A 24167-nucleotide genomic window follows, 5' to 3' on the forward strand; every position below is an offset into this window, starting at 1 on the left:
AGCTGACCAAGGATAGCAGTTTTGCTTTGCTCTGAGTTCTGGGTCCAAGAGGGAGGGGAAGATGCCGTCATTTATCACCTTCCTAGGGTTTGAGGGGCCAGAGTTGGGGAAACCTGGGGCTTTAGTCAGTTCCACACATTCACCCAGGAAGCCAACTATATGCCAGGAGTGTAAGGAAGGAGTGATGATTCTGCCCCGGTGATGAGGGAGTTTTTCAGAAGGGAGCAGATCTAGATCTTTACAAGTCTTAAGATGAGTAAAAACTTACTAGTAGTGGAGGAAAAGAACATTTCAGGCAATACTAGGAATGCTGTTCTGTGAGACAGTATGTGCATGTAGTCCATATTCCTAGGCTGTCCTGGGACCTAGAGTGAGTCATGTTCAGGCCCTGCTGTTGATGGGCTCCTGGTCCGGCAGGCACAGGGACTGTGTTTGCAGGATCACGACAGGAAGGCCTGTCGAGATGAGGCCTGAACCTGCCCCCCAGACTTTTTACTTTGGCTCAAGATACATTTTACATTTTTGAATTAATTGCCTACTATTACAAACCAGTTTGCTTTAAAACAAAAGCAAAACCAAAAAAGCCCAACACATTTCTGGCTTCTCTGGGGGAAAAAAAAAAAAGGAAAGAAAGAAAGAAAAGATCTGGCAGCAGATCTACTATCCCTTCTGGCAACAACTGGCTCAAACCGAGGAGCCGAGGCCACCTGTTCATGGGGCTCACACCGAAGTGTTTCATGCCCTTATGTTTCCTGCCTGGCACCTGGTTTAGAAAGTTTCATAAAATGATATTTTGAGGAGCAGCACATTTTTTGCAGAGGAGGGGGAGGAACGAAGCTAGAAATGTTTTCTGGAATCTGATCAGGAAAAGGAAGCTGAGGGACTTGGATGCTACTCTGTAAAGCCTTTCCAGGGATCCCGTTGCCCACTGGTAAACCATAAGGTTGGAACCAGCTGGTAGGGGACTGAACTGGGAGATTACAGGACTTGACTGAGGTCTAATGAGAAAGTGGCAATGTTGGGTTTTGAACCCAGGCTGTTGATTTCAGTCCTCTCTGGGCTTCTCACAACACCACCTCTTCTGAGAGGCAGTGAGCAGGTTTCACACCCTGGTGAGCAGTGACTGGACAGGGTCAGGCAATGGAGTGTAGTGGTTGTGGTCCAGGGTTGTGCCATCTCTGTCTTCTGACTCAGAACAAGTGGTTTGCCTTCTCCCACCTCTTATGTCTCTCTGGGCACTTCACGGAGCCCATGGGATCTTGGGAGGACACAGATGGGGATGGCTGTCATGCCAGCGGGGATGAGCAAAGAGGAGTTTGGGGACTAAATTCGGGGGAGGTCAGGACAGAGTTGGGGTCTGTGGGTTGGGGGTCATACCAAGATGGCAGTCTAGAGGAGGAGGAAGGGCTTGGGGGAATGGGGGTTCAGTGTAGGACACGGGGAGCCAGAGGTGTCAGGGACACTCCCAGAGGGGAGGCTGGGGCGGGGTTGAGAGGCGAGGAAAGGGGCGCCCTCTCTCACACCGATTGAGAAGGCGCCAGATCAGGGCACCCCGGCGTAGGGGGCAGGGAGCGTGGCGCCCGGCGGCCCCTTTAATCGGGGACGCGCGCTGGCCGGCCCGCGCGCTCTCGCCGCCGTCGCCGGGCAGGAGCGGAGCGGGAGCCGGAGCAGAGCTGGGGCCGGGGCCGGGGCCGGGGCCCGTAGCGGGCGGAATGGAGCCCCCGCGCGCGCCCGCTCTGCGCCGCCTGCTGCCGCCGCTGCTGCTCCTGCTGCTGCCACTGCCCCCCCGCGCCCGGGCCAAGTACGTGCGGGGCAACCTCAGCTCCAAGGAGGTGAGCGCGCTGGGCCCTCCCCTGCCACCCGCCCGGCCCCCGGGGACGGGAGGGAAGGGAGGGTGGAGGGTGCCGTCCCACCCCCCCCGCGCCGCCCGTCCCCGGCGGTCCCTAGGAGCTGCGGGGGCGAATGGGGCTGGTGTTGGGGGGCGGATGGGAGGACTGGGTCAGTGATGAGGCTGAGAGGGGCTGTGGGGTCGAGAAGAGACTTGGGGGTTATGGGAGGGACATTGAGGTCAGAGCTGGGCGGGGAGGAGGGACGGGTTGGGAGAGTCAGAGTTTGGGGTGGGGGTTGGGGGGGAAAACGCCGAGGTGGTGCTGAAGGGACAGCACTTTTCACTCCGCGGAGAGCCTTGAGTTCACACTTCTGCTCAGGGTCGGGAGAGGGCCGTTTGGACTATTCCCCAGGACAAGATGGTCTCTGGGACCCCCGTGGGGGGGACATGTGTGCATAACTCCCGGGGGGATGGCAGTCAGATGGTGTCTGGGACTGAACGTGGCTGGGGTGGGTATCTTGCCCCCCAGGGTCTTTCTTAGGCCACTGGGAAAATGGGAGAAGTGTTTTGAGGGGACAAAATAGCTTGGGGTGGGGAGGCACCTGAGGCAAGAATCCTGGACACAAAAGGCAAAGGGATCACAGAAGAATTTGGGAGATAACTTGGTCCCGTTAATGCTCCTTGGGAAATCAGGTACGCAAGGGTAGGGAAGGAAAGTTGGGGCCCCGTGGAGTGGAGGAGAGTTCTCAGAGGACTCAGCAGGACTGGGCCCCTTTTCCAGGACTGGCTTTTCCTGACAAGATTTTGCTTTCTTTCGGATTACGGCCGACTGGACTTCCGCTTCCGATACCCTGAGGTGAGCCTTCCCTGACTTGTCTTGCTGAGGCTGGAGACTCCCTCTGTCTCCCAAGGCAAGGGCCATTCCAGGTCCCCAGACTCCCCCAAACTTGTAAATCTCTGGGTCTGCAGGCCAAGTGCTGTCAGAACATCCTCCTCTATTTCGATGACCCATCCCAGTGGCCAGCTGTGTACAAGGCAGGGGACAAGGTGAAGGCTGTGAGGGTATATGGGGGGGAAGGGGGGAGGGTTGAGGCTGGTCAGGGGGTGACCATGTCCCTGCCTTCTCCAGGACTGCCTGGCCAAGGAGTCCGTGATCAGGCCTGAGAACAACCAGGTCATCAACCTCACCACCCAGTACGCCTGGTCAGGCTGTCAGGTATGGGCCCAGTCTGGGGTAGTGGGCAGGTGCTGAAGGCTGAGGGCTTGGGGCTGCACAGAGAGGTTTCACCCTTGTTTCTCTTCCCCAGGTAGTGTCAGAGGAGGGGACCCGTTACCTGAGCTGCTCCAGCGGCCGAAGCTTCCGCTCTGTGCGCGAAAGGTGGTGGTACATCGCACTCAGCAAGTGTGGGGTAAGGGGCCGGGATGGCCACCTGGGCCTCCTCCTCCTTGCCTTGCTGTTGGCCCCCTGGCTGCTCAGGACCCCCTACCTGCTCAGGACCCCCTACCTGCTCAGGACTCCACACTGTCCACAGGGAGATGGGCTGCAGTTGGAGTATGAGATGGTCCTCACCAATGGCAAGTCCTTCTGGACACGGCATTTCTCGGCCGATGAGTTTGGTGAGCATATGGGGACCCGGAAGCCAGGATCTTTGTGGGAGTCTAGAGTTGGGTGCCTGCTGATACCCAGTCTGACTGAATCCTTTCCTCCTTCTACCAAATCGGCAGGGATCCTGGAGACAGATGTGACTTTCCTTCTCATCTTCATCCTCATCTTCTTCCTCTCCTGTTACTTTGGATGTGAGTCCAGCACATGGTGGGAGTGGGGGGAGGTTGGAAGTTATGGGGGGGAAGGGTTGGGGGAGGTGGGCTACTCTCCTTTCCTGTCTGTGAACCCCCTTCCCCTACCTCTTCTAGATTTGCTGAAAGGTCGTCAGTTGCTCCATACAACTTACAAAATGTTCATGGCGGCAGCAGGAGTGGAGGGTGAGGTTTAGAGTAGCCCAACTTTGAGTGCTGTCAGAGGAGGGACCTAGGGTCCAGATACCTGGGTCTGAGAGAGGACGGGCTGGGGGCCTGGACCCTGGGTCTGAGGGAAGAGGGGCTGGGGGCCTGGACCCTGGGTCTGAGGGAAGAGGGGCTGGGGGCCTGGACTCCTGGGTCTGAAGGAGGAGGGGCTGGGGCCTGGACTCCTAGGTCTGAAGGAAGAGAGTTTGGGGGCCTGGACTCCTGGGTCTGAGGGAGGAGAGGGCTGGGGCCCTGGGTTCCTGGGTCTGGGGGAGGAGGTGGCTGTGGGCCTGAACATCTGGTCCCGGAGACGAGGGGCTGGGCCTTGGACTCTAGAGTCTCCTAGGACATCAGTGGGAAGGAATGGTCTAGAATCCTGATAGGGACGAAGGAGGAATTCTGGCCATCTAGATTGTAGAACTAGGGAACAGCGATGCCCCAATGCCAGTTTTTGTCCTTCCTCTCTCTGCCCATTCTCCCCTCAGTCCTGAGCCTCCTGTTTTTCTGCATCTACTGGGGCCAGTATGCCACTGACGGCATTGGCAATGAGAGTCTGAAGATCTTGGGTGAGAACGAAGTGGGCCGGGGAAGTGTGCCCGGGTTCTCTCTGAGCCCTGTGTCTGACACACCCTCTCCGCCCTCCTTCTAGCCAAGCTGCTCTTCTCCTCCAGCTTCCTCATCTTCCTGCTGATGCTCATCCTTCTGGGGAAGGGATTCACGGTGACACGGTGCCCAGGCTGGGGCGGGAGGGAGTGCTGGGGGGAGGTGTGGCTGGGCTAGGGAACAGGGCACACGGGTGGATCTGGGGGGTGGCTGCTCGCTTCTCCCTGATAGCCCCCACCCCTGCTGTCTCCCCTCATGGCCGGCCGCCAGGGGCCGCATCAGCCACTCGGGTTCCGTGAAGTTGTCTGTCTACATGACCCTGTACACCCTTACCCATGTGGTGCTGCTCATCTATGAGGCTGAGGTGAGCGCCTCCCGCCACTGCCCAGGCCTTGCCTCCCCACCACACATCTCACCCAAGGCTTTTGGCCACCTCCTCCACCGGTCTGCCAGCCCTTCCCCACATCGCACTCTTGCTGGCTCGCTCTCTCCCACTCTGCGATTTCTGCCTGCCCATCTGTCTCTCTGAGTGCCTGCCTCCCCTGTTCACCATCTCTGTGGAGCCTTCTTCCTCCTCCCTCCGTCTCTCACTGTCTGTCACATTTATGCTCAGTGTCATGCCTGAGAGTTCAGGAGTCCCGCACACTGGCTCTCCCACTCCCCAGCCAGCTGACCTTGGATGATTCTTGCCCCCTCTAAGCCTGTTTCCTCTTCTGGAAAGGTAGGAAGATCTTACCTATCCTTGGGGGGCTCCTCTAAAACTTTATATCACCTTGGCTGACTTTGGCCCAAATGTGTCCCTCTTAGCCTCAGTATCCCCCTCTGCGAAGTGGGGTGATAATAAGACCTGACTCACCGAGTTGAAGCAAATGAAACTCTCATGCATGGCAGGTGCCTCGCCCCTTGTTGGGCCCCTGGTAGCTAATGTATTCTCTTCCTCTACCTGTTTCTGTTTCCATTTTGTGCTCTCCTGCTGCTTCTGTCCTGACCAAGTACCTCTGCCCCCTGGGTGCCCAGGGGTGGGCCTGGGGGTCCCTGTGTAGGAGGGCAGGGGGTCAGGGCTATGACAAACCCTCTTCTTTGGGTCCAGTTCTTTGACCCGGGCCAGGTACTGTACACGTATGAGTCGCCGGCGGGCTATGGGCTCATTGGGCTGCAGGTGGCGGCTTACGTGTGGTTCTCCTACGCCGTGTTCATCTCCTTGCGCCACTTCCCGGAGAAGCAGCCCTTCTATGTGCCCTTCTTTGCTGCCTACACCCTCTGGTGAGACATGCTGGGCCCTCAACCCGTCCCTGTCTCCTGGTCCTGGGGCTTCCTGGAAACCGCTGTCCATTTCTCAGGCCCTGTTCAGTGAGGCAGCTGTCCCAGAGTCTGATGCTGACTCATTTTGTGACCTGGAAAAAAAAAAAAAAAAAAGAGCTTCAGGTTGCCTACTGATAAAGAAAGCATTCTCTTGAGCATGCGTCAGGCAGTATGTAAGGGCCTTGTATCTGGCACATAGTTAAGTGTTCAATAAAAGCTAGCTGTAATTTTCTATCATTAAAACATGACAGCAGTACAGTAGGCAGATTCTAAGCCTGACTGCCTGTGTTCAGGTCCCAGTTCTAAAGCTTGTAAGCTGTGGGACCTCATGCAAATCAAGTAAGTTCTGTTGCCTCAGTTTCCTTACCTGTTTAGTGGGAATGAAAATTATACTTGCCTCATAGCATCATTGTGAGACTTAATGAATTTATATGTATGATACACAGTGAGTCCTTAATTGTTATGCTCCTTTGTTTATTCATTCACCAAACATCTTTCTCCTCTCAGGCACTGGGGATTTGGGGCGGGGTGGAACTGAGTTAAATTCAACCTAGTCTTTGCCTTCCAGAATCTCCCAGGCCAGTGGGATTCCTGCCCCCTTTTAACCTCTGGCTTCTGAAGGTCACACTGGCTTTTCTCCAGTTTGGGACCCATCTGGGCCCTGTGTGTGTGTGTGTGTGTGTGTGTGCGCGCGCGTGTGTGCGTGTGTGTGGCAGGGGAGCTGGGGCCCTGGGGTGGGGATGAGGGCAGGGGCAGTGTCTCTGCTGACCCAGTGCCTCCCCTTCAGGTTCTTTGCAGTTCCTGTGATGGCCCTGATCGCCAACTTTGGGATCCCCAAGTGGGCCCGGGAGAAGATTGTCAATGGAATTCAGCTGGGGATCCATTTGTATGCCCATGGCGTGTTCCTGGTGAGGAAGGGCATCCAGGTCAGGGTGGGAGCCTGATGGGCAGAGGTTGCACGAGAATGAACCTTCTGTTCTTAGCTCTCCATCCATTTCCTTCACTTCATCCCTTTAGTCACCCAACAGACATTGAGAGTCTGCTGGGTTCCTGCAGGCTGCTCTCCTGTGATCCCCGCAAAGTCCACCCTCTTTTATTCCTTGCTCCTATCTGGCCTCTTCCCCAACCCTATCCACTCCCCCGCCCCGTGTTTTTTTCTTAAATAAACTCTACACTCAACATGAGGCTTGAACTCATGACCCTGTGATGAAGAAGCTACATGCTGTAACAACTGAGCCAGTCGGGTGCCCAACAATTCCAACAACCCCACCCTCTTTCTTTGACCCCCTCCCACTCCCATTCCGGACCTGTGTCTCCAGACTCTCACATTTCCCTTCTGTATCCTTCTGCCTTTCCCAAATCCCTTGGTTACTACTCCTCCCTTCCCTGTCACCTTCTCTCATCTGCCATTATAGGCCATTGTTCAGGAAGAAGCAGGTGGGATGGGCCAGGCTGGGGTCCCAGGGGCCTAGATCTGAGTGATATCAAGAAGATATCAGCACCAAACCTCTTCTTTGCCCTGGTTTATATCCTATCTGGCCTTCTGGGAGACAGTTCATGTGTCTATATGTTCATACATCTTGTTTAATTGTCAAACTAGCCCCAGGACAGGATGGGTAATGGTTGTTGAACCCACTCTACAGAAAGGGGAAGGAACTAAGGCCCAAACAGGGGAGGTGACCTGTGAGGGCTCCATGGCCTTTGGTATTAGGGCAGGGACTTTAAGCCCAATCCTTCTCCAGCAGGGGGAGCCAGACAGGAATACAAACATTGATGAGGGCCCTGGAGCCTGCCTGACCCCAGGTGTCCACAATGTGCTCTGGGTGGGGAATGTATTCAGTCACAGATGGCCCCATCCCCCATCTTCCACCCCACAGTCTGACTTAAGTTAGAGACTCACCTTCCCAGCACAGCCCTTCTGGAAACTCTGCAGGAAGTCAGAAAGGGACAGAAAGAGAAATGCTGGGAACCATCACTTGCCGAGCTCTGCATCAGGGTTTGCGTTTCTGCTGTCTCCTCATCTTTCCAAGTAGGCACTGCAGTCCCTCTTCCCCAGCGAGGCTCAGGTAGTTTTATCAACGTGCTCCAGATCCCACACTCAATGAGCTGTGGGATGAGAGGTGGGGTACGGGCCTAAACATGGAAATGCAGCGCCCTTTTAGCTATATTTCACCTTCAGCCAGTTTCTTTCCTAAAAATGCTCAGTTGAGCACAGGTCCACCTCCTGCATTCCTTGTCCCTACTGAGCACAGCCTTGGTGGGGGGGTGGGAAGTCATACTGGGCTCCCATGTGCAGTGCTAGAGTCACACCCAGTCTCTGCCCTTGTGACCTACTAGGGAGCGGGTGTAGACACATCTCTACATTCAATCAATATTTACAGAGCGCTTATGAGCCAGGTACTGTTCTAGAAGGTATTGGGGATTCAGCAGGGAACAAATTCCTGCCTTCATGGTGCTAGCATTCTAGAATCTACCCAGTATTGTCCCAATTGATCTTTCTATGTTTATGAAAATATTCTGCACTCTGTGCTGTTCAATGCAGTAGCTACTATCCACATGTGGTTACTAAGCACTTAAATGTAGCTAGTGTGAAGACAAAAATTTTCATTGTTTCCTATTAATTAATTTAAACGTAAATAGCTCCATACAGCCAGTGGCTGTCATACCGCACAGTGAAGGACGCTGACAACCGACCAGCAATAAGTCAGTGATCAGGGCCCCAGTGGAGGAAGCATCACAGGACGGTGGATGGAGGAAAAAGGTGCAAGCCCAGAGTAGGTGCCTAATCCAGGCTGAGGGGCCACAGGGAATCCTGGGGGATGTCAAGTGAGGGGAAATCCTTAGGACCCCATGTTTACAGAGCCGGCCTGAGGCCTGGACAGTGTTTCTCCAACCAGCACTTGGCCTCTCGCCCCAGATCATGACCCGCCCGTCTGCGGCCAACAAGAACTTCCCGTACCACGTGCGCACGTCGCAGATCGCCTCAGCTGGGGCCCCGGGGCCCGGAGGGAGCCAATCCACCGACAAGGCCTTCCCGCAGCACGTCTATGGGAACGTGACGTTCATCAGCGACTCGGTGCCCAACTTCACGGAGCTCTTCTCCATCCCCCCGCCCGCCTCCTCCGTAAGCCCCGCGCTCCCGGCGCACGAGGAGCTGCTGGCGCCGCCCCTGGAGTACCTGACCCCGCTCCCGGCCCCGCCGCCGCCCCCCTCTCCCAGACGCCTCAGCCCACCCCCAGCCTTCCGCACGCCCGGAGCCCCAACACCGCGCCGCGACCGCACCCCGGCGCCCGCGCCCACCCTGCCCGACTGGGTCCTGGCGCTGTTGCGCACGCCCCCGCAGACGCCAGGCGCCGTGCCCCCGCCACCGGCCTTCCGCGGCTCTCCCCCCACTCTCCGGCCGCCGCCGGAGTTCGCCCCGCGCGCTCCGACACCGCCCCTTGAGTACCTGGCCCCGCTGCCCAGGCGCCCGGCCATCCGCTCCTTCCCTGATTGACACCTGCGCCCGCACCTCGGGAGGGGGCTCCTTTGCGGGGAGGGGGTCGGGACTTCGGGGCCGCATCTGCCCCCAGTGGGTCCCGGACGGCCTCTGACCCTGACCCCCCTCCCAGGCCGGGAAGCAGGTGGAGGAGACGGCGGTGGCGGCGGCGGTGGCCCCGAGGGGCCGCGTGGTGACCATGGCCGAGCCGGGCGCGGCCTCCCCGCCCCTTCCCGCTCGGTTCCCCAAGGCGGCGGACCCGAGCTGGGATGGCCCGACGCCGCCCTACCAGCCGCTCGTGCCCCAGACGGCGGCGCCGCACACCGGCTTCACCGAGTACTTCAGCATGCACAGGGCCGGGGGCACCGCACCCCCGGTCTGAGCACCCTTGCCCACCCCCACCCCATGGTCCGCGTGCCGGGCCCCGGCCGGGCTCCGGATCCCCGCTCTATCCCGGCCCCAGGGCTCTGTCATCCCAAGCCTTCCCGACCCTCCCCACCCTGCGCGCCCAGGTAGGGGTGCGTACTGTCCCGCTCCTCCCCGCCCCTCCCCCCGACTTTTGTGCCAAACGGTCCCGCGGGAGCCGCTCTCCCCGTCCCCTCCCTCAGCCCCTGCCCCGAGCGGCGCCGGATTCTGGGCTCCCGCTGTTTCGAGACCTACGGCCCCCTGGCCCCCTCCGAGACCTCTGATCCCGCCGGACCCCGGAACACCAGTGACGATCGCCGGGACCCTGCCCGTGACTCTCCAGGACTCCGCGACCCCCAGCCATTGCTCCTGGGACGGATATTGTGAATCTGGTCTCGACTCTGACACCTTCCCTTGGATCTCTGTGACCTAGGACCTGAACTCTGCCCACCCCTGTCTCCATCCGGGGGCCCTCCCTTAGGTCCCCGGCAAAAAGACTTTTTCCCTTCTTGCCAAAATAAAGCGGATTCGTTGAGTTTTTATCTATAAAATGGACTCTTTACATCTTGATGGTTCTCAGAGGCGGGGCGGAGCAGGAGCCATTCCAGGGCCTGGGCCTCAGTGTGTCCACCCGTGAAATGGCACTTTGGGAGGGCCTGTATAACCTGGCCTCGATACGGGCCCCGAATCTGGGAGCACTGGGTATCTGAAGCATCTAACAGAACTCTCCTACTGCGCGGCTCCTCTGTTTTTACCGTTCCTTCTCCAGTCAGAGCTACAGGCGCCCTCCAGTGGCACAAAATTTCCTCAACCACCGGTACCCCGAGGCTGTGTCGTGATTTCAGCACTGCGCATGTGTAATTCTCTCTTCGCCGGCCAAGGCGAGCACTGCTGCGCACGCGTCTGGGAACAAATGGGCGGGGAAGTTTCCGGAAGTCTCTCTCTGTGGAGGGGTGCGTTTGGGTGCTCCGCAGTCCTCCCAGGGCCGCTCTGACCAGCGTCTCTGCGACTTCTCGCCTCCTCTCCATCTTTCCTCCCACAGCGGCCTCTCGGCCCCCGCCCCCTCGTCCTCCCAGCGGGTCTTCCCAGGCCGCTCTGGCCCGAGCAACCCCTCGTCTCTCTGATCTGGTCCATCCGGCTCCGGAGGGAGGCGCGGGTGGGTGAGCGGGGGAGTGCGTGTATGGGGTCCAGGCCCGAGCCCCTGGAGACGGGCTCCGGCTCCGACACCCGCTCGCGCCCCGCCCCCGGCTCTAGGGATTTCTCTCGGACCTTCCGGGCCTGGCCCAGCACGACCCGCACCCTCTATGGAGGCCCCCGCCGGGCTGTAGAACCCTTCGCCCCCTGGGGACCGATCCGTATATAAGGTCCGTTTCGGCCTGCAGCGGCCCGCGTTTATAACTGCTGGACACCGTTTATGGGGTCAGATAGCCTATAGGGACCCGTGATTATAAGGGACTCCCACGGTCCCTAGGGGTGGGCCCCGTCCGGAACGACCTCATTTACATGGGTCTATAGGGCCTTCCCGTAGCTTCTAGAGCCCGTCTACAGCGGCGGTTCCCTTCGAGGGGTCTGCGACTCCTGGACCTCCGTGGTCTACAAGACCATGTCCCGTCTATAGAGGTCACATTTGTAGGGCCTCCTGCCGCAGGCAGGGTCCTCCCCGGTCTTTAAGGCCTGTCCCAGTCTGTCAGAGTCAGTGCGGGAAGAGGCGATGGCCCCGGGCAAGGCTCCGGCAGTGGCTCTGGCTCTATCTTTGGCCCTGCTGGGGCCGCTGTTCCCTGGGGCCCAGGCAGGGGACTGTAAGGGCCAGCGGCAAGTGCTGCGGGAGGCGCCCGGCTTCGTGACGGATGGTGCGGGCAACTACAGCGTCAATGGCAATTGCGAGTGGCTCATCGAGGGTGAGTGGGGCCGCGTGGGTCACACACCCACCCATTCGCTAATTCATTCATTTGTGCACTCATTAACCCCACTCACCGCATTCCCACACCCCTGTTCTGGTCCGGGCCCTTTGCTCTGAAGTGCAGCCAACGTGGGCCCTGCCCTGGGACGCCTGGAAGCCTGGTGGGGGAGTTGCCCACAGGCCCAGATGGACAGTTACAAGCCAAGAGCATCAGTGAGAGATATTCCGAATAATTGTTAGCAACTTAGGCTCTTAGCCCAACCACCTGCTTCAAATTTGGGTTCCACTGCAGCTTTCTTTCTGTGAGGTCCAGTTTCCCCTCCTCCCAGGTAGCATTCATACTAGTACTGACTTCATAGGGTTGTTGGAATTCAATGAGATCATTACTTAACGTACCTGGCACATGGTAAGTACACAGTAAATGGTATTAGGGTAATACTGTTGTTATTTCTAAAGTAGTCCAGTAAAGGCATTTTTTTTTCCCCCAGTCATTCACATGCCAGATATTATATTTGCTACTGGGACATAACAGAGACCAAGGCAACCCTAGCAATCTGTGATGACTTGGGGCTTAAAATCCAGTGGGGAAGACAAACACATGAATAGACAGTAAAAACCTAGAGTGGTTGGAACTGTGATGGAGGAACCCCAGGGCCCTTTGGGAAGCAGAGGAAGTAGCTGGCCTGGGGGCTGGGAGAAGAGAGAGGGCTTCCTGGAGATGTCTGAGCTGAGACCCAAAGGATGACAGGAATCAGCCAGGAGGATGGAAGAGCATTCCAGAGGGAACAGCCTGTGCAAAGGCCCCATCCTTACGCTTATGGGCTCCTGGTCCAGTGGGGGAAGCAGACCCACCCCCAAGGAGTGGGAACCCCATTTGATTTAGCTTGGCCTGTAGCTAAGACCAAAAGCATGTGAAAGAGGGAACAGAAGGCCTCCCTAGGCCAGGAGTATAGCCCATGCAAAGGCCTGGTAGCAGGAGGGCTGATGTTTTTGAGGACCTAGAAATCTGTGCTATGACACAGAATACATATCTGTGCTAGGACACAAATATAGGAAGACAAACCGTGAACCAGAGGGTGGAGGACTGATTTTGACCTGTATCCTGAGGGCACTAGGGAGGTGTCATGAGAAGTCCAGAGGCAGTGGCTGGAGAAGTCCAGGAAGGCTTGGGTGCCGGAGCTGGCACCCAAGGAGTAGTAAGAGTACCCGAGGGGAGGTTCTGGGCAAAAGCCAGAGGAGCGATGTCCCAGATCACGCATGGTCTCCTTTTACAGGCTGCAGAGCTTGGTCTTTATCCGGGGACATTGGGAAGTTGTGGGAGGGTTTTGAACAGGGAAGGGCATGATCTGATTTATGCTTTAGGTCCCCATGGCTGTTGTATGGAATATGGATGGAGCCAGTTTCTTGAGGATGAGTTTGTCCCCAGCATAGGGTCTATTCCTGTCTGGGGGTGTGGGTGGGCACAGGATAGGAAGTATGGTATGTGTTTGATATACACATCATTCTTTGGCCTTAAGGAGCCCCAGCCTTGTTGGGCATGGTAACGCTGGCTGCAGATGTTATTCCTACAGTACGCTCAGGGCTTGAGACAGAAGGAGGTAGAGGGGTTGGGTAGATGGGTCTAGGGGGATGAGAGTATTCTCCAGGGGGGTCACAGAAGAGGAGCCCTTGGATAGGGTTCTGAGGCATACGTAGGAGTTTGCTGGGTGAGAAAAAGGAACAGCTTCTGCGAAGACAAAAGAGAGGCTGATGTGTCGCAGGAGCCATGTCTAGGTTTTTCTGGTCAGATCAGACTGCTGGCTGAGAGGTATGGAGGACGCCCCAAGCAGGGGAAGGAAGGCCTTGAATGTCATGCTTAGAAACTTGGCTTTTTCTCTTGGCATTGGTGGGGAGCCACAGAAGGATCTTGAGCAGGATTTAGAGCCACCTGTCTGGTGGGGGCTGGCCTAGAGACTTGGTATGCTCATCCTGCAAGAGAGGAGGAGGTGGAGAGGGGCCGAGAGCAGAGGGGTGTTTAGGAAGTTTCACTAGTGAGATCTGGGGACCACTTGGCTGGGCGTTGGAATAGGGAGTCCGGGCGACTTCCAGATCCTCCTTGATCTCCCATGCTTCCTAGTGCCCGTCACCTTTGAGAACCAGCATGTTGCCCCATCTTTTAAAAAATAAGCACTGACCCACTTCCTTTTGTACCACATCCACACTTTATCGTAGGCAGTCCTCATAATATCCTCATGAATAAAGAGGCATTCTGCTCTTGAAAAGCAGGGGGTTGGGGTGCCTGGGTGGTGCAGCTGGTTAACCGTCCAGCTCTTGGTTTCAGCTCAGGTTGTGATCTCAGGGTTGTGAGATCGAGCCTCGAGTCAGGCTCCTCACTTAGCTCAGCATGGCATCTACTTTGGGTTTCTCTCTCCCTCCCCCTCTGCCCCTCCCCCCTGCATTCTCCCCACCCCTGTGTGCACATGTTCTCTCTCAAATAAATAAATCTAAAAAGAAAATGAAAAGCAGGGAGTTTTGGGGTTGAACCTCTGTCCAGGGGAACATGGGGTGGAGTCTGTGTTGGGTGGAAGTAGGAGATCTTGAACTTAGGGAGGACCTTGGAGAAAGCAGATAGTGAGCTGGCTTCTGGTATGCCCTTGACAAAGATGTACTTGTTGTGATTCTGGGAACTGAGCTTTATATTTTGGTTGAGGCTGGCAAGATTCTGGGAGGTCTGGTTGCCTGGTCTGGTGCAGTGGTTCTTCTTCATTCCCCAGACCATGGTTTGGGTCTGTGTGATGTTCTTGGGGATTCTGGAGGGAGAGCTGCCAACTTCAGCCAGCTTTCTTTCTTTCTTCCTTCCTTTTTTTTTAGATTTTATTTATTTATTTGACAGAGAGAGAGCACAAGCAGGGAGAGAGGCTGAGGGAGAGGAAGAAGTAGGCTCCCTGCAGAGCAGGGGAAGCCCAATATGGGACTCAATCCCAGGACTCTGGGATCATGACCTGAGCCGAAGGGGGTGGCTTAACCAACAGAGCCACCCAGGCGCCCTTCAGTATTCTTTCTTTTGTGTGGTTCTTCAGTCCTTCATCCAGCATTTCCTGAGGCCTCACTCAGTGGCAGGCACTGTGCTGGTTAATGTCAGGGAGGGACCCCAAGATGAGTTAGGCCTAGGCCCTGCCCCATGGGCCTCCTTGGCTGCAGAGGATACAGACGCAGACATAGGTGGTCCAGGCGCAGAGAAATGAAGGTTATAATGGAAAGCGAGAGCCCCCAAGATAGGCACCTAACCTAGCAGTGGGGGGGGGCATCAGGGAAGGCTTCCTGGAGGAGTTTGCTCTTACCAAGGGAGTAAGTGCTCCAGAGAGAGAGGCTTGTGCAAAGGCCCAGCTCCTGATGGAGTTACAAGGAGTAGGCTGACATGAGACAAATGAGACTTCAGACTCCAGGTTAGGGAGCTGGGCTTTGTTCTGGGGATGGTGGGGAGCCCTGGAGGGCTTTATTTTATTTATTCATTTTTTAAGAGAGCATGTGAGCAAGTGCAGGAGAAGAAGGGGCAGAGGGAGAGAGGATCCTTTTTTTTTTTTTTTTTTTTTTTGTGCCAAAACCAAGAGCAGAACCAGAGAGAGAGAATCTTCAAGCAGGCTCCACGCTTAGCTGAGGTCGTGACCTGAGCTGAAATGAAGAGCCAGACACATAACAACTAAGCCATTCAGGTACCCCATCCATGGAGGGCTTTTGAACAGGGTAGGGCCAGGACCAGATGCCAAGTGGGGACAGTCTCTCAGGGACCCTTGTCAGGGCAAGACAGGAGGCCAGGGAGGAGGCTGAATCAATGAGCCTGGGAAGAGACAGCGAGGCCTGGGAGTCACCATCTTGAATCTTCCCATCAGCCTTGGTGGGTGGGGAGAGTATCTCCATTTTACGTAAAGGAAACCGAGGCTCAGAGAGCCCGTGGAACCAGCCCAAGATCACACGGCTAATGAGTGGTGTGTGAGCATCTCTAGTACGCAGGGGAGTGTGCTGAGGGACATCGGGGAAGGGGCTGGCCCAGTGTCCCCCAACAGGTCAGGAGTGGAGCAGGAACCCAGGTCTAGTTTCCCGAGCCCCCAGTGTGAGATGTGGGATGGGGGTTATGGAGGGCTAGGCCTCTCCCGTGGTCCTAGCTGGACGTCCGCTGGGACTGAGGTCATCTGAACACTCACCTGGGCCAGACGTCAATGAAAGCTCCCTCGAGGGGCTGGTGGTTGCTGGCTGGGGTTGTCAGGTGGGACGCTGGCCCGCGCCCCTCTCCCCACCCCATGTGGCTTTGGCTTTTCGGAGCTTGACATCTGTGTTCTGAGAAGGAGCATTCTAGGATGTCCAGGTAGAAGCTGTGAGGCTTCTCTGATCCAGCCGTGCAAGGGCCAGAATGTCCGCTTTGCTGTTGTGTTGGTCACGCTAGTCTCTTGGAGGGTCTTCCCAAGGTACAGGGAGTGAGGAATCAACCCTCCCCTCTTGATGGGAGCGGCCAAGAAGTTTCAGTCAGCCTTAGGACTGTTACAACTCCACTTCCCAGATGGAGAAACATTCAGAGAGGTTAGGAGACTTTCCCAAGGCCACACAGCTAGTAGCTAGTAAGTGGCAGAGCCCGGATGTGAGCCCAGGCAGGCTGGCTCAAGTCTGTGCCTTTAGCTACTACAAGAAACCGAGCGGAGACCTGGGGAGGTGGGGAGAGGAGCTGTGGTACTCCAAGGTTTGGCCCATCCAGGGGGAAGAAACTGGCCTCTTCCCTGCCCCTCAGGCTTAGTGTCGGAGGCTTACAGCTCTGTGTGACCCCCGGGGTCGGGTTCTTTCTGGGGCCCTTCAGCTTGGCTGCCGAAGTGGTGGGAGGTGTTCAGCCTGGTCTCAGGAGTCCTTTCTGGGGCTGACACTGTAATTCCTTCTCTGGCCCCCATCTCTCTGGCTGTCACTGCTCTGGTCTCCCTGGGCTGTTGAGACCAGGGGGCCCCCTGAAGGCAGAGCTCAGGTCTGACTTAACTTTGGGCCTTCAACATCACCAGGCAGGCCTTGGTATTTTGGGGTGGGGTACATGGAGGCACAGTAAGAGGGTCCACATCTGAGCCCAGCACCCTCTACTCTCCCTGCCCAGCCCCAAGCTCCCAGCACCGGATCCTGCTGGACTTCCTTTTCCTGGACACGGAATGCACTTACGACTACCTGTTCGTGTATGATGGGGACTCTCCCCGAGGGCCCCTGCTTGCCAGTCTGAGTGGGAGCACTCGGCCTCCACCCATCGAGGCCTCCTCAGGCAAGGTTGGTGGGGCTGGTTGGTGGGCGTCTCTGGCTGGAGTTCTGGGTGGACTTTGGAGGAAGGGGGTTCGATACACAAAATAAAACAAAAGAGGGGGAGGGGCAGAGACCCAGCAAGAGAGAGTTGGCAGCAAAGAAGGGTGGAGAGAGACCCAAGAAAGGAGGCGGGGATGCGCCGGGTGGGGTGGGGATGGGAGCAGCCCACCCCCAAGTCCAGTCCCTGGAGCCTCTGCAGCCGTGCCCATCTTGTGCCTGCAGATGCTGCTGCATCTCTTCAGCGACGCCAACTACAACCTTCTGGGCTTCAATGCCTCCTTCCGCTTCTCCCTGTGCCCTGGGGGCTGCAGCGGCCGTGGGCAGTGCCGGGCGTCTGGGGTGTGCGCCTGCGAGCCTGGCTGGGGGGGCCCTGACTGCAGCCTGCAGGAGTGTTCAGCCTACTGCGGCAGCCACGGCACCTGCACCTCGGTGAGCCTGTCCCCAGCTGTGTGTCCCCCGCCCCCAGGGGACCACACCTACCTCCATGTGCCCCTGCTTGAAACTCCCTGGCCCCTTCCAGGACAGCCATCCCTGCTTAGGACCCTGCTGTCACCCACAGGACTCCCCTCTCCTCCCAGACCCCACTCCCATCTGCCCTCCAGCCCCGCCCTGCCTTCATCTGGGACCCCTCCTGTGCCTGCGTCCACCCTTCCTGCCTGTAATCTACCTTTCGCCGGTGAACCTACCTGCCTTCCCCTTGCCCGCCAGACTCCATCATCCCACCCAGTCACTTTTTCTGGCCTTGGGCCCCCAGCCCTGACTTCTGCCTGCTGACCACTGACCTTGTGCCTCAGCCGTGCACACACAGCCTTGGGACTAGATCACATCTTGAACCCTCCTGCCTTCACCTCCCCAGACTGAGGTCGTCCAGCCTAGGCTGACCTTGCCCTCACCGCTGCCTTCTCCTCCAGTCTCTCTTGCTGTCTGTCCTCATTTTCCTCTCCAGGGCCTTCTGTCTTTCCCATTCCCTTTTCTTGATGGTCTGTCTGCTTTTTCCTACCTCTCTGCTTCTCTCTGGTTGTGTCTCTGTGTTCCTTTCTTCCTCTGTTGGCCTGTTTCCTTCCTGGCTGTTACTCCATCTCTCCTTTCCTGTCCACCTTTTTCCTTCTCCCTTTCCGTCCCGTGTGTCCCCCCCCCTGGCTTCATCTCTCCTCCCCCTTTCTCTCTTTCTTTCTCTCTCCATCCTTGCCTTTGTGTGGCCGTCCCCCTCCAGCCTCTGGGACCATGCCGCTGTGAGCCTGGCTTCCTGGGACGCGCCTGTGACCTGCACCTATGGGAGAACCAGGGGGCTGGCTGGTGGCACAATGTGAGTGCCGAGGACCCCGCCTTCTCATCCCGGATTGGTGCAGCCGGTGCCTTCCTGTCCCCACCAGGGCTGCTGGCCATTTTCGGAGGTGAGCTGATGGGGCACGCATCTGGGGTCTGGCGGCCTGTGGCCAGGGCCTGAGCCCATCTGTCCCTCAACAGGCCAGGACCTCAACAGCGCTCTGGGGGACCTGGTCCTATACAACTTCTCTGCCAACACCTGGGAGCGCTGGGACCTGAGTCCTGCCCCGGTATGAATCCCTGCTGCCCTCCGCCCCCAGGCTGCCTGAACCCCCCCCCCCCCGCCCCCGCTCGGAGGCGGCTGTCCACTCCGGCAGCCCCAGCTAGGGCACCTGAGAGCAACCCCACCACCCCATACGCCCTCAGCCTTGCTGCTTGATACAGGCCCATGTCGTCCTCCCAGTGCTGCTTTTTTACATTTGACTTTCTTTTTTGCTTCCTGTATCTCCTTTTTTGCATCTTACTCTTCTGTGAATCTCCTGTCTCTTTCTCTTGGTTTCTCTCTCCATTTTTGTTTCTGCCCATTGGTCTTCTGCTCTCTCTTGGTCTCTGTGTCTCCTCTGGGCTATCTATCAGTCTGTCTTTCCCTCTGCTTTTCTCTGCCATCTCCCCTATCCCCAGCCCCCAGTCTCCTTTTTTTTTTTTCTTTTTTAAATTTGTTTTTCTTTGCTTGTATCTGTCTTGCTGGGTCTGTCTTCCTTTCTCTCTTTGTGTATCTCTGTTTTTCTCTGTGTCTCTACGTCTCTCTCTCTCTCTGGCTGGCTTTCTTGTCACTCTGTGTCACCATCCTGTCTCCCGGTCTCTTGCCTACAGGCTGCCCGGCACTCCCACGTGGCTGTGGCCTGGGCTGGCTCCCTGGTGCTCATGGGCGGCGAGCTGGCTGATGGCTCCCTCACCAGTGACGTGTGGGCCTTTAGCCCGCTGGGCGGGGGCCACTGGGAGCTCCTTGCACCACCTGCCTTGGGTTCCTCAGGGCCACCAGGCCTGGCAGGTCACGCAGCTGCCCTGGTGGACGATGTCTGGCTCTATGTGTCCGGTGGCCGCACGCAGCACGACCTCTTCTCCTCTGGCCTCTTCCGTTTCCGCCTCGATGGCACCAGTGGAGGCTACTGGGAGCAGGTGATTCCGGCCGGCGGGCGGCCCCCTGCCGCCACTGGCCACTCCATGGTGTTCCACGCGCCCTCACGCACCTTGCTGGTTCATGGTGGACACCGGCCCTCCACTGCTAGGTGAGTGACCTGCTCTGCAGGGCCAAGCCTGGCCTGGTCACCTGGGTCTTCAGGCTTTAGTGGTGTTTGCCCATTGATGGACTTTCTCAGTCATCCGGGCCTTCCTTCCTTAGGTCATTCCCTAGTTCACTCGTTCTTTTATTTGCTCATCTGCTCACTGACTCTCTAACCCTTCATTCAGTCTCTTGGCCACTTACTTCCCACATTCTCCCACCCATCTGTCCACTCATCTACGCCCTGCTGGGTCAAGGCCAGCCCTGGCTAGATGATATGCAGAATCCAGAGATGACCAGACCCAGGTCCTGTCCACTGGGTGGACATAAACCCCATCACGCCAGTCTCACCCTGACCCATCACGGGGCTCTTGAGAGCCTGGAGAAGGGAGAGAAACCCTTCCTGCCCTGAGGCCTTCCTCTGTTCCTACCGGTAGGTTCTCTGTGCGGGTGAACTCCACGGAGCTCTTTCACGTGGATCGGCGCGTGTGGACCACCCTGAAGGGCCGGGATGGGCTTCAGGGCCCGCGGGAGAGAGCCTTCCACACAGCCAGTGTCCTGGGGAACTACATGGTGGTCTATGGTGAGGAGGCTCCCTGGTCCTGCCTGCCTGCCTGCCAGGGCCCCACGCCCACACTGAGTGGAGGCTCCCTGCCTGAGGGTCCCCACCTTCGCCAGGCTTGCCAGCTGTGCCCCTTTCCTCCTTTCCCAGGGGGCAACGTGCACACCCATTACCAGGAGGAGAAGTGCTATGAAGATGGCCTCTTCTTCTACCACCTTGGCTGTCATCAGTGGGTGTCGGGGGCCGAGCTTGCCCCACCAGGAACCCCTGAGGGTGAGTGGCCCCCTCTGTTTTCCTGAGAGTCACACCTCCCTGACAGTGAAACTGGGCTTTGGGCAGGAACCATGTTGGTGCTCGTAGGATGAGCCAGATGTGCTGTTGGAGCTGGGCTCTGGAGGCCAGCTGGTGCTGGGGGCAGCATGGGGCCTCAGTTGCCATGGAGACAGGAGGCCGGCCCCAGAGCATTGGTCTAGGCTCCAGCCAGCTTTTGTCCGTTTCTAGCTGCCCCAAGGAACCGCCTATGTTTGACCTTTTCAAGGTCATAGAGTGGGCAAGTGGCAGAACCAGGATGGCTGGCCCCAGGCAACCATCCGTACAAAAATATCATTTAATCTCTCTGTGCCTCAACTTGCCCATCTATAAAACGGGAATGACAGTAGCGCTTAAACCACTGGGCTGTCATGAGAGCAGTTGAGATGGCACGAAGAAGGAAGACTGCCTAGCCAAGGGTTCAGTATGTTGACTTTATGAAGGTGCCAAGAAGGGGGTGTGGAAGAACCTTTCAAACTCCTTAAATCAGACTGCTTAGAGAATCAGAAGGAAGCCGCAGGTCCTGAGCTCGGAAAGACACTTGTACATACAAACCGGGCATATCATTTCAGGGCGCTGTGGACTTCAGGAGACCCATCTCCTCTCCCTGCTCCACTGGACAGAGAGCAAGGACAGAGAAAGTCATAAGGAAGGGACATTGACATTTAAGGGGTAGGCTGAGTGAAGGGTTCCCCATGGAACCCTGTTTGACCATCAGGAATAAAGCCTTGGCCTGGCATTCAAGGCCTCGAATCCAAGGCTCTTCTGTTGGTCACCGACCATTTACCCATCACTCTGGACTCTTAGTTCTGAGTGACAGGCTCCAACCCAACCAGCTTGAGCAAAACCAAGTTTCTTAGCTCTCTTGAGTGACAGCTGGCTTCAGTCTGGCCTGGGTCTGGAAGTTCACAGGTTGGCATCAGCTAGTTCTCATTCAAGTTTGCTTCAGTCTGTGGCAGGTTTGTCTTTTGCAAATGGTCACCAGCAGCTCTGGGCCTATATACTACCCCTTTATTTTATTTTATTTTTTTTAAAGGATCTTTTTTTTTTAAAGATTTTATTTATTTATTTGACAGAGAGAGAGAGAGAGATCACAAGGAGGCAGAGAGAGAGGCAGAGAGAGAGAAAGGGAAGCAGGCTCCTTGCCTAGCAGAGAGCTCGATGTGGGGCTCGATCCCAGGACCCTGGGATCATGCCCTGAGCTGAAGGCAGAGGCTTTAACCAACTGAGCCACCCAGGTGCCCCAATATACTACCCCTTTAAAAGGCCCAGAGGGAGGAAGCACATGCCTTTTCCCCCAAAATCGTAGGAATTGGGTCCTCTTCCTGAATGAGTCTCTGACACCACAGGCCTGGGCTACACCCCTGTGCCACTAGAGGCTGGATTAGCTCAACTCGACCTGTGGACTGTGATGGGAGAGGGTGGTTTTCCAGAGGACGATCAGAGGCTGTCCCAGGGTGGGAGGCTGGTGCCAGACAAAACCAGGTCAGAGTCCAGCGGCCTTGCCTCATGGCTCCCTGAGGGCAGGAAGATGGTCCATGTCTAGAGGAGGAAACCAAGATAAAGAGAAGTTGCATCTCCTGCTCAGTGCCACCCAGCTAGTTGGACCTGTGATTTGAACCCAAGTAAGTGGAAGACCTAGGAATGGAAGCCAGGTTTTTCTGACAACGAAGATCAGGCTCTGTCATTAAAAGGTGTCCCGGGCAGTGGTGTGGGGACGCGTTCAGTTGAAGCAGGAAGTCGGGGGCTGGACTGGGGCATGAGAAAGTTGGGACAGTCCTCCTGGCAAGGGAGCCATGAGCTTGGGAGACTGACTGGAGTCTCATGTGTTTGGGTTGGGGGGGGTTTCTGTATTCTAGGCCGAGCAGCACCTCCCAGTGGGCGGTACTCACATGTAGCAGCTGTGCTTGGAGGCAGCGTCCTGTTGGTGGCTGGGGGGTACAGTGGCCGGCCCCGTGGGGACTTGATGGCCTACAAGGTGCCTCCCTTTGTGTTCCAGGCGCCCGCTCCGGACGTGAGCACTGGGGTGATAGGGAGAGGGTGGCTGGTTGGGGTGGGGGGGAACGGGGAGGAGGCATGGTTCCCAGGGAGGAGGGAGCAAGTTGGGGTGGGTGCCTGGAAGAAGGACTGGGGGTCCCTGGGGCTGAGGGCAGAGTGGATAGGGGTCCTTAAGGTGTCAAGCAGTTGGGATTCCTTGGGATCATCAAGGTGGGTATGAGGGAGCAGGCTCCCAGTCTGAGGAGCGCCCCTCACCCCCGTGTCTCTGCAGTACCACTTAGACTATTGCTCCATGTACACGGACCACAGCGTCTGCTCCCGTGACCCTGAGTGCAGCTGGTGTCAGGGGGCCTGCCAAGCCGCGCCACCTCCTGGGACTCCCTCTGGGGCTGTGAGTGACCATCCCAGTGCTCTTTCTCCTCGCACGGAGACTCGACCCTCAGTGTCTCCCTCTGTCGAAAGTAGAGAAGGACTTTCTTCCATTTGGGAGGCTTGTTTTCACACGAAGCGTGGCACTCCTGAACTCTGACCCCTGAACCTCTGGCCCATCCTGATCCTTTTGAACTTATGACCCTGCCCGCAGAGCCCCTAGGTCCTGTCCACTCGATCTTTGTCATTCCAGTTCATTTTCAGTTCCCTTCTCCGATTGCCTGCCGCTTTCTACCCCGTGACTCTTGAACCTGCAGCACTTCCCAGGTCCCTGTGAAGCCCCCGTGGACAGTAACCCCTGTCCCTCCCTTCCCTGCAGTGTCCAGCTGCCAGCTGCCTGGGCCTGGGTCGCCTTCTGGGTGACTGCCAGGCCTGCCTGGCCTTCAGCAGCCCCACAGCTCCTCCCCGGGGGCCCGGCGCCCTGGGCTGGTGTGTGCATAATGAAAGCTGCCTCCCCCGGCCTGGTGAGTATGCAAGGGCGGTGTGGGAGGGAGCGGTGCAGCACCCCACACTGACCGCCATTCCCGCCCTCCTCCTGTCCTCACAGAGCAGGCCCGCTGCCGAGGGGAGCAGATCTCGGGCACCGTGGGCTGGTGGGGGCCTGTGCCTGTCTTTGTCACATCCCTGGAGGCCTGCATCACCCAGAGCTTCCTGCCTGGCCTGCACCTGCTCACTTTCCAGCAGCCACCCAATGCCTCCCAGCCTGACAAGGTGGGGAGCCAGGGGATGGGGCCCAGTGTGTGGTCCTGGGGTTTTCATTTTTCAAATGGTTCTATACCAATCTTGTGGTTGCGTAATAAGCCTTTACATTCAAGGGTTTGATCTTCCTTATTGACCTCATAAGAGTTTTTGTTTTTTTTTTTTTTAAAGATTTTATTTATTTATTTGACAGAGAGAGAGATCACAAGTAGGCAGAGAGGCAGGCAGAGAGAGAGAGGAGGAAGAAGGCTCCCTGCTGAGGGAGGCTAGGCTCTCTAGCCTGATGCAGGGTTGGATCCCAGAACCCTGGGATCATGACCTGAGCCGAAGGCAGAACTGACAGAGCCACTCAGGTGCCCCATCATAAGAGTTTTTTTAATTGTGCTAAAACACACATCACATGAAATTTACCATCAGCAACATGAAGCACATTCATAGTATTGTGCGATCATCACCTAGTTCCAGAACATGCTCGTTACCCCATAAAGAAACTCCAGATCCATTAAGTAATCCCTCTCTGTTCCCCCTCTCCCCCAGCCCCTGGCAACTGCTAACCTTTTAGTGATTTGTCGTTGACAATCCGCTAACTGTGGATTTGCCAACTCTCGTATGTCGTGTAGCTGTCCCCAGCATCCCCCCAACTCGATGTCACCCTGAGTCTCTCCAGAAGATCATCTGGGATTTCTTTTATATCCTTGTAGGTCTACTTATTCAGATACATGCACATGTGACATTTAATTCTTTTTTTAAAAAAATATTTTATTTATTTATGTGACAGAGAGAGCGAGAGAGGGAACA

General features: G+C 56.8%; 2 protein-coding genes across 2 annotated transcripts in view; both read left to right on the top strand.

Moving 5' to 3' along the window:
* Positions 1–1712: 1712 nt before the first annotated feature.
* On the top strand, positions 1713–10171 carry TMEM145 (transmembrane protein 145). The gene is made up of 15 exons (XM_044257668.1): positions 1713–1832; positions 2610–2684; positions 2798–2875; positions 2958–3044; positions 3136–3237; positions 3361–3445; positions 3554–3625; positions 3743–3811; positions 4318–4398; positions 4482–4560; positions 4706–4799; positions 5526–5698; positions 6525–6645; positions 8655–8861; positions 9349–10171. Exons 1-15 carry the CDS (start codon positions 1713–1715, stop codon positions 9595–9597), a joined length of 1692 nt encoding a protein of 563 aa, XP_044113603.1. The 3' UTR covers positions 9598–10171.
* Positions 10172–10656: 485 nt separating this feature from the next.
* Positions 10657–24167, top strand: part of MEGF8 (multiple EGF like domains 8) — a 36574-nt gene continuing 23063 nt past the window's right edge. The window contains exons 1-12 of the mRNA XM_044257669.1: positions 10657–11518; positions 16628–16791; positions 17047–17253; positions 18038–18218; positions 18292–18380; positions 18964–19379; positions 19810–19955; positions 20085–20207; positions 22103–22257; positions 22513–22632; positions 22990–23134; positions 23218–23381. Of these exons, the coding sequence (XP_044113604.1) occupies positions 11332–11518; positions 16628–16791; positions 17047–17253; positions 18038–18218; positions 18292–18380; positions 18964–19379; positions 19810–19955; positions 20085–20207; positions 22103–22257; positions 22513–22632; positions 22990–23134; positions 23218–23381 (2097 nt within the window). The 5' untranslated portion in view covers positions 10657–11331. The remainder of the gene's footprint in view (positions 11519–16627; positions 16792–17046; positions 17254–18037; positions 18219–18291; positions 18381–18963; positions 19380–19809; positions 19956–20084; positions 20208–22102; positions 22258–22512; positions 22633–22989; positions 23135–23217; positions 23382–24167) is intronic.

This window comes from Neovison vison, chromosome 7, assembly GCF_020171115.1.
Source record: "Neovison vison isolate M4711 chromosome 7, ASM_NN_V1, whole genome shotgun sequence".
Taxonomy (NCBI): Eukaryota; Metazoa; Chordata; class Mammalia; order Carnivora; family Mustelidae; genus Neogale; species Neogale vison.